General features: G+C 42.7%; 1 protein-coding gene across 2 annotated transcripts in view; it reads left to right on the top strand.

Moving 5' to 3' along the window:
* LOC309690269 (FERM, ARHGEF and pleckstrin domain-containing protein 1-like) overlaps positions 1-20,445 on the top strand; it is a 58,596-nt gene that overhangs the window by 1,941 nt on the left and 36,210 nt on the right. For both annotated transcript variants that reach the window (XM_082507251.1, XM_082507252.1), the window contains exon 2: positions 1,471-1,677. In XM_082507251.1, coding sequence (XP_082363377.1) covers positions 1,498-1,677 — 180 coding nt within the window. In that variant the 5' untranslated portion in view covers positions 1,471-1,497. The remainder of the gene's footprint in view (positions 1-1,470; positions 1,678-20,445) is intronic.

Genomic DNA, 20,445 nt, shown 5'->3' with positions numbered 1-20,445 from the left:
CTGCCTTTTTCCTGTTTTCTTGTTTCCTTTCTCTTTCTTGTAAATAATATCTGTTTATCTTTGGTCGCTTGTCACAGTTTTCTATCACCCAGCCGACTGATTTTTCAATCAGTCAGCAATCATCAATTAAAAAAATAAAATTACAGTCAGCAGACCTACTAGCCATCGATCCCTACACCATCATCGCACAGAATTTACAGTGTCCACTGTCCTCGGGCTATATTCTCCACACACTCTACTGGATTACATTATCCACTCCTTTGAAATGCCTTATTCAGCTCTCAGCTTAAACTTGGCACCAGTCGTTCACCTCTGCTGCGGCTGAACAACTGCCCAGTGGCCTCGGTGCTCTGACGAACCACTCGGTGAGGTCTCGGGATGACATCAGCCTGCTGGAATGTGTAATGAAGAGAGAATTAAGCAGGACAGCAGGGCCTAAGGGGATCTGGCTGTAGATACATGGTGGCGGGGTGGGGAATGGGGGGGGGGGGGGGGGGGGGATAGTGGCCTGATCAAGTGTCAACCCGAAATGAATCCATGACTTTGTCCAAAACATTCAGCCATCTGGGAGAGTCATTGACTGAGTGATACTGCAGATTTTCCCACATTCCAGATGCACCTCAGCTCTTTCTGGTTTTGGATGTAAACCTCCAGCACTGGATGCTTTGTAGCGATGGTACCCATCATTTATATTTGTCATGTTAGTTACTTTCTGTGGCCTGTTGAAGCCATTCATCTATTAGTTATGGATTGGAAAGAGCCTGGTTGCACGAATTGGATGTTTTCCCTTTGCCATCATGGGCTTCTTCCCGCAGCCAAAAGGCATTCGTGTTATGTTAATTGGTGGATGTGAGAGTGAACAGTTGCCTGTCTTTGTGTTAGCTCTGATTGGCTAGTGACTTGTCCGAGGTGTACCCCATCTCTTTCCCTGCTTGCCCAATGACAGCTGAATTGGGTAAGTGGAAAGAAATCGATGTACGTTATCTGTTATCTCTACTTTAAACCTGCAGTTTATTGATAACCGATCCAATATAGTTATTTCATCATCTGGAGTGTTTTCGGTTAATTCCTATTACTCTGGGTTTATTCTACTTCTTCCCCAAATCAACTGTCATTCTACCGGCTCTTTGATTTTTACACTCTAGCCTCATGATTCATTTGTTAAATCAAATTAGGGCTGCCTGATTTGTGCTTTGAAATCAAGAACTTGCCTCACTCTTTTTTTAGATTAATTGGGTCTCCCACTGGCAACAATTATCAGCCATTAGCAGCGAGTGCAAATACTGCATTTGCAATTACTGTGTTTTGTGTGACATGAAAGGTCGTGCAGCCCGTCCTCTGGGAGCCGATGCAGACATTGGGCTGTACTGCACATACATCGCTGACGCTGTGAGACGGGAGTTTCAGATTTTTACCCTTTAGGTTGAATATGTTTTTCTGTGCTTGACTTCTGTCTTGCCCTTGATGCAGGCTGAGCAGTGAGCAGTGCAGCACACCATGGCAGAGCCAGACCCAGACACAATCTCCTCTGGCGCAGGGCAGCGCCTCGGAGCTCCGGAGACCCTTGGCATCAGTACGTTAGATCCCGGGCACAGACCTCCGGCCATGCCCCCCGGACGACACGTCACCGTCAGGGTCCGTATGCTGGATGACACAGAGGAGCTTTTCGACATCTCGGTGAGTCATTATCGTTTTTCTTGTTGTTGAACAGGACTTTTCATTATCGCACCGTGGCCAAGAAGCATTTCCCCGATTCCAGCTGCAGTCTGGTAACAGGTTGGCATGGTAACTGCATGTTGAATGAAACTGGATGGATCTTAGTAATGTCAGGGTTCCTCCAGTTTATTGTGGGTTATTCAATTTCTGCTCACTCTTTCCTAATCTCCCAAAGTGTTTCAAATCTGCTCTACAGCTGTCGCTATTACTACACCACAATTATTCTTCTGCTGCCAGGGTTCTCAAAACGCAGCTCACGGGCCAGAGGTGGTCCTTGGAAATATTTTATGCCGCCCTTGGATGACAAGGAAAGGATGCACGATTCTACAGCTCACTCATGGAGAGTTCATGCCCATGCTATGATGTTGCACGACTGAACGAGACCAAGAGAGAGAAGCAGAGCAAAGCATCCCTGTTCTTAAAGCTTTCCAAACACTGGTGTTATCTTAGATAATTTAATGAAAGCAGATAGGTACAGACGAGAGAGACAAGAATATATCTTATTTGTCTTGTTTGAGCTCCCATTCGAATTCCATTCTTGACTTTAGGATTTAGAGGATTAACGTTCTCATCACATGGCTCTAAATTTGGACACAGTATGCGAAGGCGGATGTGCTAAAATTAGACACTAATTGCTAAGTGCCTTCTACTATCTGGTCACAATGCTTAAAATGCAAAAAAAAAAGAAAAAAGTAAAAACATATGTTCATTGTGTAGAGGAGAAAGAGAAAATACTGGTATTTGTCTGAGGATAGAGTAGAACAACGAGCTACATTCTGCGACCAGAAGCGTTTCCTCCCAAAACAGTGGAGCGAGATGAGTAGATAGTGAAAAGTAGTGATGGAGGGAAACAGATACAGCAGCAGCCACACAGGACCTGTTTAATGTGTATGAATTGACCCCGGCAGTGAAGTTGCTGAGCTTTACTGACAGTTAGTGCGTGTGCATTGCAGGGTGGCTGTGTCCTTTTGGCTGTTTCCCAAGGCAGTGTGGGTAAATGCAGTTCCTTAGGCAGTGCATGACTCTTAATCTTTCTAGAGGTGTCATATGTTCTTCTAATACTTAACGCTCACTAGGTTCTCCCAGTGAAATCCTGTTTAATTGCACACTTGTTTATGTCTACTTTTTTTTTTTGTACTAGTTTTTCTCACGCTAGTTTGTCAACTGCAATATCATCCAGCCGGTGATGCTTAAATTTGATATGAGTCTAGAGCAGGAGTGGAAGGGATTTTTTTTTTTAGTCCGCTTCAGGGCTTGCAATCTGTGGAAAACCTGCAATGGGAAACTCCGCTTACAAAGGTGATCTCAACCTCAGAGTTTAATACATTTTTTATGACGTTTCAGTGTCCCAAAGCTGTGTTTAACACTACTCTAACCGCCAAGGAGTACACACGCTGACACTTTGGATCTTCGGTGGTGAAAAAGAACATTAAACGACTAAATACTGTGCACTACAAGAAATATATGTAACTGACCCTTTTTGCAAGGCCCTAAATGTCCTTCATTATGTAGCTGAGCGGTTGTGATGGTGAGTTTGCAACGTTTTCTCGCCAAGCTGGCCTGAAACAAGCTGAGGCTGCGAATCAGGGGAGGGTAACAAAAGGCTCTCGCTAACAGAAAGCTTTATTCATGCTCAATTTAAGACACATTATATCCTTTGTCACAAGTCAGTACTTGAGATAAAAAGCTCTGTGGCCTGAATGTTGTTTTTTGCCCAGAGGTATCAACAGAGAAGATATTTATCTCAGTCACTGGCTTGCATTCAGGGTGGAAAGATCTATTATAAAATAAAATAAAATAAAAAATATATATAGATATGTATAGACACATATACATACACACACATCTATTTATTTACTATGTACATATAGTTCAGTGAGTATGTTGAGCTTCTAAAAACAAAAGGTTACTTTATTATTTTCGAATTGCCAAGCAGTGTATACACTGATCAGTCACAACATTAAAATCATTGGAATTTAATAATATTATTTATCTCATTACATTGCAATGTTTAACTGGGAAATCTTGGGTGATTGGGGTTCACATGGGTATTATTTTGACATCTATCGCATTTCTAATGGTTCTTATGCAGCTCCTCTTACCAGTGGCACTCCCTGATGGCAGCAGTCTCCCACAGCAGGACAGTTTACTCCACCCCACAGCAAAATTGGTTCACGAATTACTCGAGAATTGTGACCAAGAACCGAAAGCTCACTTCATCCGGCCTCCAAACTCCCCACATCCCAATCAGGTCAAGCATCCACTTGAACGAGCCCAGTTCACGGAGTCCCCATTCCACACTCCACAGGACTCAAAGCACCAGCTGCCCACGTCCTCACAGGACACCAAAGGCTCCAAGTCCACGGCCCAATGAGTCAGAACCAGATTTAGCAGCATGAGGGAGACCTTTAAAACCTTAGAAAGGAGTTTTTACTGGAGTTGAGGTAAAGCAATTTTAAAGCACATTTAGTTGCCTGAAGCGAGTTGCTTTCTTTCAGCAGTAATTACAATTTGTTTCACCAAGTCGCAACCCAACTATCCCTGAGATACAGAAGACATATGTCAACTTTGTACACACTGTGCTGATGTTAATCTCTTCCCCGCAGCAGTGAAGTGAGATAGCTGCATGGTCTACAAAACACATCTGTCAAGCAATTATCCAGTCTTTTATTTCACAACAGGAACATGCAGCATTGTTCAGGAAGAGGCAACTCATCTCAGATGATTTTATTGTCAAAGTGATTCAAGGCAGGAATTTTTTTGGGGGGGGCGTCTCTTTAAGAAAACATAAAATGTCTAACCTCACCCTGTTACTGATACTGAAGGCTTCAGTTCCCGTTCCTCTGTTTGAGAGGGGTAAGTTTCCACCTCAGCGGGCAGAGTATCAGATGGTTGAGAAACAAAAAGGGGCCACAGAGCCTTCTCATGGGTCGCATACCATGCTGTGGCCTAGTTAGCACTCTGGCTGTGAACACTTGTGTTGATGCTGATAAAGTCTGGCTGCAAAAACCTGGACAGCGGTAGACTGGCCTCCTGAAACATGACTAAAATCTAGTCCATCGTTTTTGTTTAATTCCAAAAAAAGCAGAAGATTGAAGATAAAGTCGTTTTGGTTTAGATTCAGTGGGGCAGGAGAACAGACTGCCGTCTGGCCTTGCGTTCCTCGGGCTAACATACGCCGACACCGTGTGTACTGATGTTTTGATGCTTATGTTTGCTGATGGCTGGTGGAAGCTCTGCAGATTTTGTCCGTGAAGAGTGTTATTGCAGCATGCATTTAGCAGTTGGCATGTGGGGGAAGGGATGATGAAGGCAGAGTGGAGGAGAGTTATGTTCATTCCTGTGAATGAATGAAGGAGTTCAAATCCATCGGGCCAAACCTTTCTGCTAGAATAGCATCAGGTACAACCTTATATGGAATACATCTAATCTGATTCTGATTTAGCAAAACATTAGAAATTCAGACACATACCATCTCTCTCTCTCTTTCTATCATATTGCACTCCTACTGCTGGTCTTCCTCTCTCACTATAATGAGCCACTGAGGACTGCAGTCTGTCCTCTCCTGCCTTCACTTCACTTTGTCCATTACAGCCACAGCCCCTGTTAAAAGTCTACCTGCTGAGGCAAATCCTGAATTAATTAAATACAAACCTCTTAATCTCTATGCATTTTAATTCGCTTTCCATATGCGGTTTTTACTGCAATACTTTTTCTTTCCTAATAACTAATAACATCAACAGTACATACAGGTTTAGATTAAACCACGGCGTGCTTCTTATTCAAGCTAAGCATCACGCAAAACTGCTGAATAGACATGTTGTTCTTATTCCCCAGTGGATGAATACTTCTTATATTACGATCACCTGAATTCCACTCAGTCACCTCAGCTTCAAAGTATTCACTTAATCTGTGAGTATTGGAACAGTTACTACACTATGTTGGTGTTATTTGCTAATTTGCCAGTAAGCTGTGCGTTATCTGAGCAATTTCAATAGGCATGCTAGAAGTCTAGTTCAGTCTTGGTATTTTTACACATTACATCCTTAACAGATTCTGGCCCATATTGACATGATAGCATCACATAATCGCTGCAGTGTTTTTGGCTACACATCCATGATGAGAATCTCTTGTTCCACTACATCCCAGATGGGTTTACTTGGATGCTTTCATATTCAAGAAACCAGTTTAGGGTGATTTGGTCTTTGTGATCTGGATAGATCCATTACTACAAATTCTGATCCTTCCACTTGAAGGTCACAGCAGAAATGTAAGTTTTTCTTTTCTTCTATTGTCCAATTTTGCATTATAGACTCAGTTTTCTGTTCTTTGCTGAAATGAGTAGCATCTCGTGTGGTCTTCTGCTGCTGTACCAGATCGGTGTGCTCTTCTGCATACCTTGGTTGTAACACTTGGTTATTTGAGTTACTGTTGCCTTCCTATCAGCTCAAAGCAGTCTTGGCATTTTCCCCTTGACCTCTGACATCAATAAGGCATTTCCACCTAGAGAACTGCTGCTCACTGGATAGTTTCTGTTTTTTTGGACCACTCCCACACAGCCAGATGGTTGTGTGGGAGAATCCCAGCAGATCAGCAGTTTCTGAAAAACTCAGACCAGCCTGTCTGGCACCGTTAACCATGCCACATTCACGTTCGCCTTTCATCTCCATTCTGATGCTCGGTTTGAACTTCAGTAAGCCGCCTTCACCATGTTTACATACCCAAATGCATTGAACTGCAGCCATGTGATTGGCTGACTAGATATTTGCTTGACTGAGCAGTTGGACAAGTGTACCTAATAAAGTAGCCAGTGAATGTAGATTTACTGTCAAGGTCAAACCAATTCTATGATAATGTAACTGAACACCTTATCCAACATTGCACCGAGATCCACAGATCAGGGAATCAGTTGCTGTTACAGATTTCACACTCAAGGCGTAAAGCAGATGGCAACCTTGCCATGGAATAAACTTCTTCTTACCTTTAGATCAGCTTAATCAGTTCCCTGTTTTAAACAACTTTCAAAAACCCACCTGCATTGACAAGCTGTATAACATTATAACCATAGCCTTATAATTCTCTTTTCTTTTCCTCTCTTTATATATTTTGAAATGGTTTAATGCTGGCATTTTTGCAGATTTAATTTAAGGACCTTGTCATTCTGGTTTGGAAAAATGCTATAAAAATTAAGTTTATTGCTATTGTTGCCCAACACTGCGTCCTCTTGAGGTTTTGAGCTGATTTATGTTACTTTTTTTACTTCATACTCACTCTATCGCCCTTCTTTTCGACTTTTCAAAGCCCCGAGCTTTTGTACAATAGCAGAAAATGAGAACGTGGTGCAAAACACGGCGTGTTGTCGGTGAATCTCGGGGGTGTTGATGCATCAGAGTTTGAGCCATCAGTTTAGATTACAAATCAGTGGATGAAAGTAAACATGTTAATGAACACCCCACTGGTGTTCGGCGCGTCTCCTACCATTGTCTTAGGGTGGAAGCCTACTCCCTCCCTCCCCCAGTGAAACTCATTTCCCCACATGAAGCCACAGGGGGATAAAAATGAATCAATAAATAGGAATAATAAAATGAAATTGCCTGATTTATGTGCCCTTGTTTCAGCACAGTGTGAGAGCCTTGTTTTGCGGTCATTTGTGGTTGCACTAGCTTGTCTCATGATTTGTGCTTGTGTTTGCAAGTGTATGCATGTGTACATGTGTTTTTAGGGGAGGAGCAAAGAAGAAGATGTAGCACAACAGAAGAAGAGTGGCAAGGCTCTGTAGCCATTACCGGTATCCTGCAGAAGATGCTGCTGCCTGATTATCACGACGCTGTCTGAGAGCCTGTCAGTCTGACATATTTAAAGTTTACATAACTAAATAAGGATGCTGGATCCATCTCCACTCCTTTTTAGGCATCCTTTTAGTGTGAAATGATAAAAAATTAATCAAGAATGTTTCACTGAGTAGATTTTTTTATGCTAACTATGAACGCAGACATCTATATTTAACCTATTTTCTGTTGCTGGATGTGATTTCTCTCTCTCTCTCATCCTCTTAACTGAAAGTGTTCAGAGGAAACCGGGGAAGCAGGGGCCACCCGGGCTAAAAGAGGGCTGTGTCACAAAAGAGAGAACCTTCATTAGAACAAGTCTACTCTCACACCAGTCCAGAGGGCTTAGCATCATCCGGCCACTCTCCACTTTTCTCCCCATATGCTGTCACCCATTCATTGTGATGAGAAGCAATTAGAGGAGCTCTAGTGTGCCTTGTTGTCCGCTGAATGGCAATGAGGTCCTGACTTAATGAGCAGAAGCACGATAAAGGGCTTCTTTCAGCTCAGTCTTAAACAGCTTATGTATGGTTGTTCAGTGACTGACTGACCGGCAGTGAGGACAAGTACACACCTGTGGAGCGACGCCCAGATGCATATGGAGAGTCGAGTACCAGGGGTGCATAAATAGCTCCATTCTGAACATTGATCTTAATAAAAAGGAAGCAATGGGATTGGCAAATGCAGCACGTACCGATCAGCGTACTTATTAAATCTGACATTCAATCCACTGTCATTAGTGTACAATACAGCTAATTAATTGCACAAAGCCGTCCATTAGTCGTGGTGTTGTACTCACGTTATGAAGCTGTGGCGTGACGCATACGTTTTCTTAAATGTTTACCCATTAATAAAAATGACAGTCATGGTAGTTTCAGTTTGGGGTTTCTTAGTGCATCAGTTGAATATCTTTTTCCACGAGCTGCTCGTTTGTTATGTATGCTGATAAGTTTTAAATATGCTAAATAAATCAAATAAAAAGCTACATTTTAAAAGCTGATTTCAAGACGGCTTTGCTCTCTACACAGAGAGCGTTGTTCAGCTGCATCCAACCAAAGCCTGCTGTGTGTTTGGTCAGTGCAAATGGACTATAAGAGGACTAAAAATGGAAACCATAAAACTTCTGGTACCAAGAATCTCCACCCTAATGGCTTATATACATTTGCTCTATCTCTTTAAAACAATTATGGTAATTTAATCATGCGGAGTCAGATACGAGGAAGCCCTAAAGCCTATACCAGTGCTGCCAATTTCAGATGACAGATTAGCCATACAGACCAAAAGGGAACGAATCTGAATCTATTTTAATATTTGAATAATCATTACAGGCACATTTTAAGCACATATGCCAGACCTGCAGTAGCTCTAGCCTCTTAGTTTGTGAATTTGGTAAAAAAAAAAATGGGTCAAAGGTAAAGACAATTTAATGATGAGTTATTCTCTAGTTTGGGAAACTAATCAATAATTGTCACTGTTTGACTGATTGCACAGAAGTAGCTCATCTGTCAGTAATGGAAATAACTGTTAGTCGCAGTTGACTGCAGCACTATAGCCGGGAATAACAGGTGTATTCATATTTACCTGTTTTATATTATAGCTCATTTGTGTCTAAACTGCATTACTGAAAACCTTCTGCTTGTTGTTTTATCGATGACTTTAAATACATCAGCATATTTTCTCTGATGGTTGTTGTGCAGAAATACTAACTGGGATAGAAAGCAATCAGCCTAGATTTCCACTCCAAGCTCAATGTATTTATGCAAAGGGAGTCTCTGAAATCTTTTGTGTCTGCACAGCGGGACGGGTCGACACCACTGAAATTCAACATGCGTATTATCTGCGCGCATAACGCACGTTTCATGTTCTGTATTTATAAACATGACACGTGGAGCGTAAAGGGAGGCAGTGCTAAGAGAGAGGAAGACGGTCTAGTCTGGGAGCACTGTGCTAAATCCTGTTAAATTCGGAGCTGCGGTGGGGACACGGTCTGCTTCCCCCAGCCTCCCGGCGCTTTAGGGGGGAGAACTGACAGAGGTAGTGGTTGAATGATTTGCGCACAGGGGATGATTTGGCACCAGCGTTTTTTTGATGAGCTGTCATTGGCTGAATGCGAATACAAATGGGATTTGATTGGCTGTTAGAGCATTCGGGGGAATGGGGCAGCATCTATGATGCACAGAGCAACACATCCAACTCTCCCCTACCTTTTACACCATGTCAATGAGTTTTCTAAACCCATTACTGTCACTCTCCTCTTCCTGATATGAGTCATGCATGAGTACAAGCCAAATCTCTTTAAATTAACTGTGTTGTTACTCTAGTAGCTTTTTTTTTTTTTTGGCGGGGGGGGGGACTTGTATAGTGTGCATCTGTTGCGGTCAATGAGGAGATGGTGACCATGGCAATCTCTCCATCCCCTGTTACAGCAAGCTCAGTCTTTGTGAATGAGGGGATTCATTGGAGAGAGCTTCCAGATAAATAGCAGCTCTCTGATTTTTATCTTGCATGTCACCAGAGAAAAGTGTTTGCAACCTGGCTGGGGAGACAATTAGAAAGAGGCGCCGATACCGCAAGGAGACTGGGAATCACAAGCATCCGAGCATGTGATATTTGCCTGTTCTGCTAACATATTACATTTGTTCTCTTTTGGGAGCCTTAAAATAGAAACATTTCTTTTTTCTGTTCTTAAGCGCCGCTCTCCCGATAGTACTGCTTCAGCCAACTTTAATCTGTTGTTATTCACTCTTAGAAAACACACGCAGCTGCCTCGTGTGGCTCCCTGCCACGAAAAGGAATTATTTCTCATTTATCATCCCACCCTCCGCTGTTAGAGATCGTCTCGCCGGCACAACTGTCGCGACCTTTGAGCGGCAGGACGTGAACCCTCCGAGGTGTTAGTTTGGATCCCCGGCTGATGTTCTTTCTGTGCACATACATCGAATTTCAACACTGTACGAGTTCTTGTTTGAAAGGGCACGTGTAATCATGCCGGTCTATGTGTGGGTTGCCATGGCTACGCAGAGAGGTGGGTGAGGAGCGTCTGATCCGGCTGCCGTGCTGCAGAGTTCTGTCTTCCACTGATATCTGCTCGGGAAGGGGTGGAGGGAGGAAGAAGCGGGGATGTTGGGTTGAGGAGTGGGGGGTTTCCATGCGGAGCATTAATATGAGAGCAAGTCGCTGGCATGGGGATTCACTGCTGCACATCATTTATGAGTAACATATTCAGGAAGGAAACGCAGCCCTCATCGCTTTTTTTTTTTTTTTTGCATTCAAAACCTCTTACTTAAAATGTGACTCACAATAAGTTGTGGGGCATTATTAGCTCGTCTTCGTTTCACTGCTGATTGACCCATTTTCCCCTGAAAGATGGCATTGTGTTTGGGATGGCAAGGGAGAGGGGGGCGGGGGTCATATGCTCAGTTTGACTATAAAAATAAATAAATAAGTCAAATAAATGGAAGATTTGTGTGGTTTTTAAAAGCTGAGACATGCAGTGAAAAGATGAAAGCCTGCATCAGATGTTCCACTGGTGATACAGATTGAGGACGGGGGGGGGAAAGAAGATCAAAAATAACGGTGGCATTCATGCGTCTTGCATCATTGTTGCACTGACTGACTGTCTTCTGCCAGGAAATATTCTCATGCTTTCCTCACATGAACTCTGAACCCTCGGTTGCCTTTTTCTCATGGCATGAAATTGAAATCCCACAGAGGGGTTTTTGTGAGGGTGGCGGGGGTTGTTGTCCCCCACATCCTGAAATTTAATCAGGTCATTTAGGATGAGAGCCACGGGAGAAGCGCTACAGCAGGAATGATCCGGTAACTGATGGCTAAGAATACTAATATGTGAAGAGACACATACTGATAAAAGGAAGACGGTATTTTTACCAGATAAATATCAGGGATACCTTAAAGGATTGTGGAATAGCCCATTTAATCAATATCAAGGCATTCAAAATGATACCATATAATGATTTGATGTAAACAAAAACAATCATATTGAATATTCTATGATGTAAAACTACAATATCTATGTATACTTAGTTTCCATCTGGGGTTTTCATATCAATCTGAGTCAGGTACATGACTGTCTGCCAGGAAAACCAGTTTTCCAGGATTTCAAGTGTTTCCTGCATCCAGATAGTTGTGCGCTAATCTTCCTTTTTCTTGCTCTGGTCATTGTTAATACATGTAAACCAATTAAATAATCAGACAGCAGCAGATGGGTTTGAAATTCATGAAAATCAGGCCATCTTTTGCTGCCCTCAAAGTCTGTTTACATGCATGCAGTCGAAGCCCACTCAAACACGTAAAAGTCTTCAAACACAATCCACAAAGCTTTCAGAACAAAATATCTGTCCCTGCCTACAGATTCTTGCTGCTGCCTATCAGAGCAGTGGATTTCCCAAAGAAGGATGACCAAGCAGTTGCATGGTTTTGACTGAGTATGGTGAAGAAATACCAGAGCTCATCTTTGGCTTTACTTGGGAACAACTGAGCAACATTATCAGAATCAGAATCAGAATCAGAATACTTTATTGATCCCTGGGGGAAATTATTTTTTGTTACAGTGCTCCATTTTAAACCAACATTAAGACAAGACAGACAATACACTAACTAAGAATAGTACAATATATACATATATATACATACATACATACATAAGTCACTCATAGATAAATAGTTGGAAAAGAAACATGTGTAGTTGTAGCAGCAAACAGTGTGTTAAGTGGATGCGTTGTACAGGGAGATGGCCACAGGCAGGAATGATTTCCTGTGTCGTTCAGTGGTGCTTTTCGGTAATCTCAGTCTCTCACTGAACGTGCTCCTGTGACTGACCAGCATGTCATGGAGTGGGTGGGAGGTGTTATCCAACATTGTCTTTATCTTGGACAGCATCCGCCTCTCCGACACCACCTTGAGGGAGTCCAGCTCCATCCCCACAACATTGCTGGCCTTACGGATTAGTTTATTAAGTCTGTTGGCATCTGCGACCCTCATCTGCGGGGGTTTTGTTGGATTAACTTTGTGAAGTTATGTTTCTAGCTAGCCAAAGCCTTCCCAGACTCGAAGTGTATTGCAGCATGCTGAATTTAGATATCCATCATGTATCACAATTAAAGGCTGCAAAAACATACAATTAACCAACAACTAGACAATGGAAAATTAATCAACACCATTTTTACAGTTATTTGTGTTAATAAGCTATTAATAAGGAAACATAGTCTCTATATTAATCAATAATGAAAGGAAATGTTGTCTCAGAAATATTTTGGCTGTTTTTCCTATGAGGCAAATAGAGAGCACTTGTATTACTGGAGCTCTTGTATAGCAAATATTTACATTACGCGTAACCCCTCAATTCCCTGTAAAGCAAAAGCAAACAGGTGACAGTGTAAACACAGCTGTAAATGTAGATTTCAGTTCCCCGTACATTATCCACACTATTTCGTGGAGACACAGAGTGAAACAGCACAGAGCCACTGATGAAAGCTGTCACCGACGCTGTCATGTTGTGCCTGACAATATCATGCTGCTCTGCTTCCTATACTGTGCACAGGTGCTTTGGGAAAACTGATGCCTTTATAATAAGTCTTGTTCCTATGGTAACCAAGATGGATATCTCTTTGTGGAGGATCGTCGTATTTGTTTGGTTCACACAGCAGCGACGGTCGACTCTATCTGCCGATGTGACCATTTGCCTGCTGTCAGTTTGCAAAGAAAGGACGAGGCGAACGCAAACATAACCCGTGATTCTTTTCGTCTCGTGACCGACTCGTGAAGACGGGGGATCCTCTGACTTCCACACGCCGTTTGACTGCAGCTTCGATGGGCTCGCTTTTCATTAAGCTCTTGAACTGCTGTATCCCACTGACTGAGTAGCAGCGGGGTAGGTAGACATCACAGCTCGTGATGGGTGTGGCGGCCGTGCCGCTCTTAGTGAGCCCGCAGTCTTGCCTGTGATGTCCTTCTGGTCTCAGATAAAGGGTGAGAGCCTCACGAGAGCTGGTTTGCCTCGGCTGCACAGCAGCTTCACGACAGCAGTGCCCCTCTTCAATAAATTATGAATTTCTCATTGAGATTCGCAGGGCTAATTAACATGTCAGAACGGACTAGCAGTGTGATATCATGGGATTATCCTTATCCACTCCGGGTGCTGTGGCTGTACCTCTGCTGCTCTCCTGCTGAAATCTTCTTATCAGTTAGAAATTTCTGCAACACATGTGCTGCCCTTCTTTTTCTCGTGTTATTTGCTGCAATACTTGATGGGTAATTAAAACATAAAAAAGTGCTGAAGGCTGTGCTGTAGCTCTGCCTGCAGTGAAGTCATTCCCATGATGCAGTTGCCCAACATGTTGTGTATGAGAATGCCTTTCAGCTGCACCTGAGTCTTCCTCCCACGGCACCCTGACTGTAATTGAATTTGGGGTCTCGTGGGTAAATAGAAGAAACGTGTGGGAGGAAGAGTCAGGGTGAATGAAGCAGAGATTGAGGGAGGGACATGAGAGCATGTGTGTGTGTGTGTGTGAGAGAGAGAGAGAGAGAGAGAGAGAGAGAGAGAAAGAGGGAGGGAGTGAACTATTTAAACCAGAAACCCCAGCTGTACTTACGCCCACCGGAGAGCGTCTACCATAACAACGCTGCCCTCTCTTACCCCTTGGTATTAAAGTGGAAACTGTTGCATAATCTACTTTGGAGACTAGCAAACTAAAAGTTATCATTTGTCCTGGAGAAACCAAACTCGAAAGTTTTTTTTGGGGGGGGGGGATTCCTCACTTTTCTTTTATGTGTGATTTGACCTTTAGTCGAGCTGCTCTTGAGCTTTTCGTCCATCTCTATTGAGAAGCGATGCGCGGAAGTCTGGAGCAAAAAGAGTCAGAGCTCTGTGATATCAGAGGATTCATTCCAGGGGACGTCTGCTTTCAGACAACCAGCGGGGGTTGGGATCGTTCAGGGAACTTTAGGTCTTCGGAGCACTCCTTAAGAGAACTTGTCATGCCAAGTGTTTGCAGAATAGCCAGTTCAAGTCGCCTTTTGTCAAAGCCAGAATGAAGCTTTCCTGTTTGTGTCCTCGTCAACCACACGAGTCCAATAAGAGAGTCAAGCTGCTTGATAACCTTTAGAGGAGCAGAATTGGGGATATTTTATCTTGTTGTGACGTTTCTCTGGAGACACAGGTCTTGTCGTACTGGATGACTCACTTGCTTTATTTCATTGGGAGTCATTATGGAGCAATGTTGTCTGGGTGCTCGTTCACATAGGCTCAGTTGACCTCCTTTAGACAGAGAGGCAGCATGGAAGCATTTAGCCTGTTTAGTCAGAGAAATTGCACTTGAATGACCGTAATGTAAGTAGGTGATTACACTCCGCAGTCAGATGTGAACCATGGGGTTTGAATAAGCCCAGCATTTGTGGCAAACAATGCTGAGTAAACAAAATAGTACGATAGCGTAATTTTGCAAAAATGATGACCTCTTGTCCTCTTTTCCTGCCTTTTTGCTGGTTATTGAAAATGTGGCATTCATGCTCTGGTGAAGACGGACAGGAGACAGATTCCATGACAAAAAGAGCAGAAATCAGAGACTTGGAGCTTGCTAGCCTAACCCAGCATGTGGTGTTCCACCAGAGACAGTCACATCAGTTGATCAAGAACAATCTCAAGCAAAGTGGGCACGTAGACAGTGAGCAAACAGCTAATATACAGGCAAGTAATAGAAATAGCTGCAGAGAACACAGAATGTACTAATGGAACTACTTTCCTTTTAATTTAGGTAATTTAGGTAACCCCCCCCAAATGTTCATTGTGCTGCAGAGTGGTTCATGAATAGTTCCTCCTTTATGTTAAAAGTGGGAGGTGAAGGATGTTTGGCGTCTTTGTGTACTGCCATGCAACGTCAGTAACCTGTCGTTTTTCTTGTGCAAACAACCAGAAGTTTCAAAGAGCTGACAAAGGAGAAAAGCAACAGCTGATGGCTGATTCAACAGAATCCAGGAATTCTTGCTAAATATCGAGCCTATACTGTGTATACGTCCATTATCTGTGAGGGATTGTTGCCAGTGTTACCACCATTATTGGCTTATAAGCAGAATAGGGTCAAAGCAACTATAGGACTGCGCATTAATCCGTTCCCCACAGTTCAAGAATGAGGTATTGTACATTACTGTGCAAAAGTCTTGAAGCACCCTTTATGTTTGCTTCCAAGGAGCCATTTGTTTCCATTTCTTTAATGCGGAAGGCAACACAGTGCATTTGTGTACCAACAAGAAGAGCTATTAGCTGAAAAATGGCGTATGTCTGCATGGTATCACTAGCCGTGTCTGGGCCTAAACTCCGCTGCAGGTCCATATATCAAACGACCACTATTGCATTACTGAGAGTTGAAAAACTGTCCAAAGTCTTTCATCTTTAATAAAATGATCAGCATTCTGCTCTACCAGGTGTAACAATTGAGTTTAACATCCAGGCATCCATGAAAACGGAATTTATGACATTTAACGGAGTTAGAAGTTAGCAGGGAGTTAGCTCGCTAGCTTCTATCTAAATACAATATAGCATGTCTTGACTGCGGGGTTTTGGAAACAAATTAAAACGTACAGCTCTGTTATCACTTCCAACATAAATGAAGACAGAAAACTAAACAGCAGTGACGTTTGTAGGGTTACTGAAGTTTTGCTAGCTAGTATATAATGATGTGCTACGTGACCGCTAGCGACACAGCTATGTTAGCATAATATAAACAAGCGAACTTTTTTTCCACTCGATAAAAGTTACCGTGAGTGTTCTCGGTGGTCAGGAACAAATGTAATCGCATGGCAGGATGCTGTAAAAGGACCAAACTTCAGCCAGGAGAACAACTGAGATAATCCATCCACAATACGAGGTTAGCCATTCATATACTGCTGCATGGGCTGGGCTGTAGTTACATCCTAAGGTTTTAAAAACTGAGCTTAGATAAATGATTAGCGGTAATAAAAACCGAGGGAGGTCAACAGTGATCACTGACTGTTTTAGGAGCTTTTTGAGATTAAATAGAAGAAAATACAAAACATTGAACATGTTAACAACACAAAAGCCATATTAAACGCAGACTACTTTAGGCCCGGAAGTAGGATTCGTCACGTCATCACTTAACGACCGGATAGTGTCTTCTTAAAAGAGATTAAGTTTTCTGAAAATAATGTGAATGCAATAACTTCAGAAGTAGGATTTTTAAATTAATAGCATAGAATTGTTGGTGTGTACATAGACCTCCAGCAACCTTCACCAGTGATTGTGTGGGGGAGGCTGTCTGCCCACACTTTGCCTGTGCTGGCACTTCTTGACCGCCATATGTGTGGATGTAGATCCATGTCTATGTTCATGATGTACATATTCACAGAAGTGGTCCTCACTATTAAAGAAATGTTGCTTAGTAGTTGCAATAACGCTCAGAAATCCCACATAGACTACTAAAAATGTGAAAAACGGCAGAAGATAATTACGGCTTAAACAGCTGATGACAGCCTGTTTATAGTTTTTTTTTGGTCAAATGATACAGATTGTTTCTTCACTGTGATGGAACCCTTTTCTAAAAGACAGAAGAGATCTGTTTCATGGCCACAGTTGAGAAATTGTCTCACTCATGTTGGTGTTTGCGTCGATGCTTTGGAAAAATCATTTCACTGAGTCGTTTGGCTAAGAGAGTGACACTCGACACATTTTTGAGCCGCCACCAGAGCAGAGTCGCCATGCCACATCCAAGAGGTTACCATGGATATCTTCCGCTCAGTTAAAAAACGAGGCAGCATTGCGAGACTGAAAACCTTGGTTGCTTTGAGTGCTAATCTCTCTCGGTGAGACAAACCCCAGGCCCGCATTTAAACTTCACACACCTACGAGAGATTGCGTTTTAAACCTCTTACTCACAGAAACACTCATGTTAACCCCTCGTCCATTGTTTATGAATGGCTAAATTAGTCAGAGTGGGTTGTTTCACTCTCTGAAAACCCTTCAGCTCCAGCACTCTAAAGCATGAGTCCATTGTGCACATTTCCTCGGGCAGATGTTGTAGTGCTCACCATACAGCGTACAGTAATGGTTTTTGGGTGTGCTTGAAAAGCCATGAGCTGGGTGTAACATTTGCACCACCGTATTTTAACTTCCAAAGATCCCTGAAGCGGTCACAGTAATTAAAACATTATTACACAGCAAAATAGTGTAAACCATGCCTCTAAAAGTAGAGCATGCATCACACCATGGAAAGATTGATCTGTCATCATTTTATAATTGCTTACTATTTGCTTAACCGCAAGCCTTCCTTCAGCTGATTTTTCCCCTCAGATTACAGGAATCACAGTTTTCCTGCCATGGTTCTTGGTCACGCTCCATCTGCCAGAAGAAAAACGTGTATTCTCTAGTCCCGGCAACTCAGCCTGCAGACGCACAGCAACAGCTGCCTTTACTGAGCCTCTGTCTGCTCTTTCATTCATTTGCTGGCTTATTTCTCTGCTCGAGTTTCTCTACCAGCACTCTTTAATGTGAGCTTTTACCTCAGGACCAGGACTATATATCTCATCCTCTGGAGACAGCTACAGGTTCATGCAGAGTGCAGAAGATTTAAACTCTGCTATATTAAAATGTGCAGTGTAATGCAGCTTTGCAAAGTTTATGAAGCCAACACAGGTCTCGCACCACCATGCTTATTTTTTCCTCAAAAATAAGTACAGCTGTTCACACATTCAGTGTCAGTCCAAACAGAGGAAAAACACAACAAGAGCACACGCAGCAAAATGTCTTTCTTTTTTTTTAAAAATCCCACTGGTGGTGTCTGTAACTGATTTAGCAGCTGCTCACTTCTGGTATGTTTCCAACATGGTATAAAGGAGGCACTCTGAATGGCCTCCCCAGAGAACAACAAACAATGACATTGTGCACTTTACTTTATGCTGCGTGAATCTGATTTAGATAGCACCGAGTCTTTGAGTTCTTCAGAGAATTCGCTTAAACCAGGACTTTCTGTATTGGATGGATTGATACAGATATCCATGGCATGCAAGACAACAAACCAGATCCTGCAAAATCTACTTCTTGATTATAGCCTCAGAGTTTTGTCCATAAATGTCATAAATTCTGATGATGTTGGTAATCTCCTAGAAGTAAATCCTGAAAAAATAGATTTGGCACCAGCATTCATGGCGAAAGTTAAAGAGGCAAGGGTGATATTGTTTGACATGCCCAGAGGAGTGGTAGTGGATATACTGGGTAAAGGTTGTTAAATATGGACCTGGCAGGCAGGAGCACGAGAGGAAGACCACAGAGAAGATTCATGGATCTAGTGAAGGAGGACATGCAGAGGGTTGGTGCAAGGAGGGATAGGATGAAAGGGAGGTAGCTGATCTGCCGTGGGAACCCCTAAAGGGAGCAGAGGACAGAAGAAGAATTGATTCCCCCCTCAAGATGAATTATACTGATGGTTGCTCCGGGTCCTGAAGAATCCCTGCTCTGACTTTTTTGTTTTCAGATTCTTATATCTTGTGCTAATTAGCAAACGTGAGCGCGTAAGTGCTCTCAACTAAGAGAGCAACATTATTCCCTCAAAACAGCCGTATGTTAGCATGACTATTATGTGAGTGTTAACAGCATTTGGCTCAACCGCTGTGCCTAAGTACTACCAGCTGCTTTTTTTTAAGCACCTGTTATTGTCATCTCAAAGCCACATCTTAAGTCAAGAGAAAAAAAGAGAATACAAGCCAGGCTTAATTGGACTTTTAATCAGATACCTCTGCATTGTGCATTTGTGCTATGAACACATGTGCCTCGGTAGCCTGGTTATATCACTGGTGCAGTTATAAACTGAGGGCGATTCCCAGGTTGTTGACCTTAATCCTCGTCCACGGGAAGCGGCAGGTTTGGTCCGAGGCTCTGCTCTCTAGGCCTGTGTGTTCTTAGGTAATCTATATTCTGACAAGGAAATCCCAGCTGACTGGCGGCCAGGAGATAATTAGAGTTTCAGTGTGAATATATTAAAGTGCTTAAATGTGATCTTTGACATATTGATTTCTTTGGGGAGGGGGGGCTCTGATTATTTTTGGTGTGTTTTTTCTCAATTGTAGATTAATTAACCTGTGTTGTGTTTATCTGATTCCTTTTGACCTATTATATTGTACAAAATTAGACACTTTGCCAGTACAGGTTGTGTAGCAGTGGGTAAAGCATGCAAATTTCAGTTCAGCTGCTGAAGCTCTTTTGTAGCCGCTGAAAGTTTGGGATGTCAGGTCACAGCAGCTGAGAGACACTTACCTGACTGCATCACAGGGCAGAGGGCCTCTGGATTTGCTGCTCTAAGAGCTAAGTAGTTTAGGGCTAATCTTGAGAAGGCCAATTGATTGGCCTCACCACTAAGAGAGCATGTGCTCCTGTCTTTATTTATTGCTGGTGGAGATTATGTGTAAAGGAAGGAGCGTGCAGCAGGACAGTATTCCTCAGAGACCTGCGTGCTCCACCAGTGGGAGGAAAAAACATCTCTTAAACACCACACAAGCTCCTGGGTCTTATCTTTCTCACAGTGCAGCCCACTCAGGAAAATCTGTGGTAGTCTGGTGGTGAGGCAGAAAGCTGGTTTCTCAGACTTTGATTCAGCGTGTTGATGCTACACTCCAGGCAGTAGTTAGCTTCAACAGTGCCAAATCATGAATGGAGTGACATGTTCAGACTGGAAAAAGCTTTTCTTTGGCAGTGTTGCATTTGTTTTTCTACACATTAGGTAGCGTGTTGAATGGGATTCTATTGAATTTGCATGATATAAAATTGATTTGGAAAATCAAAAGAGAAATGGACAGTCATATCTGGCTTTGACTCATGCGGTATTTTTAGAATCTGAAAGTGCAAGCTTCCAACATTTCTGATTATACTCTCATAAAA

The sequence above is a fragment of the Aulonocara stuartgranti genome (genome assembly GCF_965226115.1).
Source record: "Aulonocara stuartgranti genome assembly, chromosome: 16".
Taxonomy (NCBI): domain Eukaryota; kingdom Metazoa; phylum Chordata; class Actinopteri; order Cichliformes; family Cichlidae; genus Aulonocara; species Aulonocara stuartgranti.
Note: the sequence above shows the minus strand (reverse complement) of the source record. Positions and strands in the feature narration are given on the sequence as shown.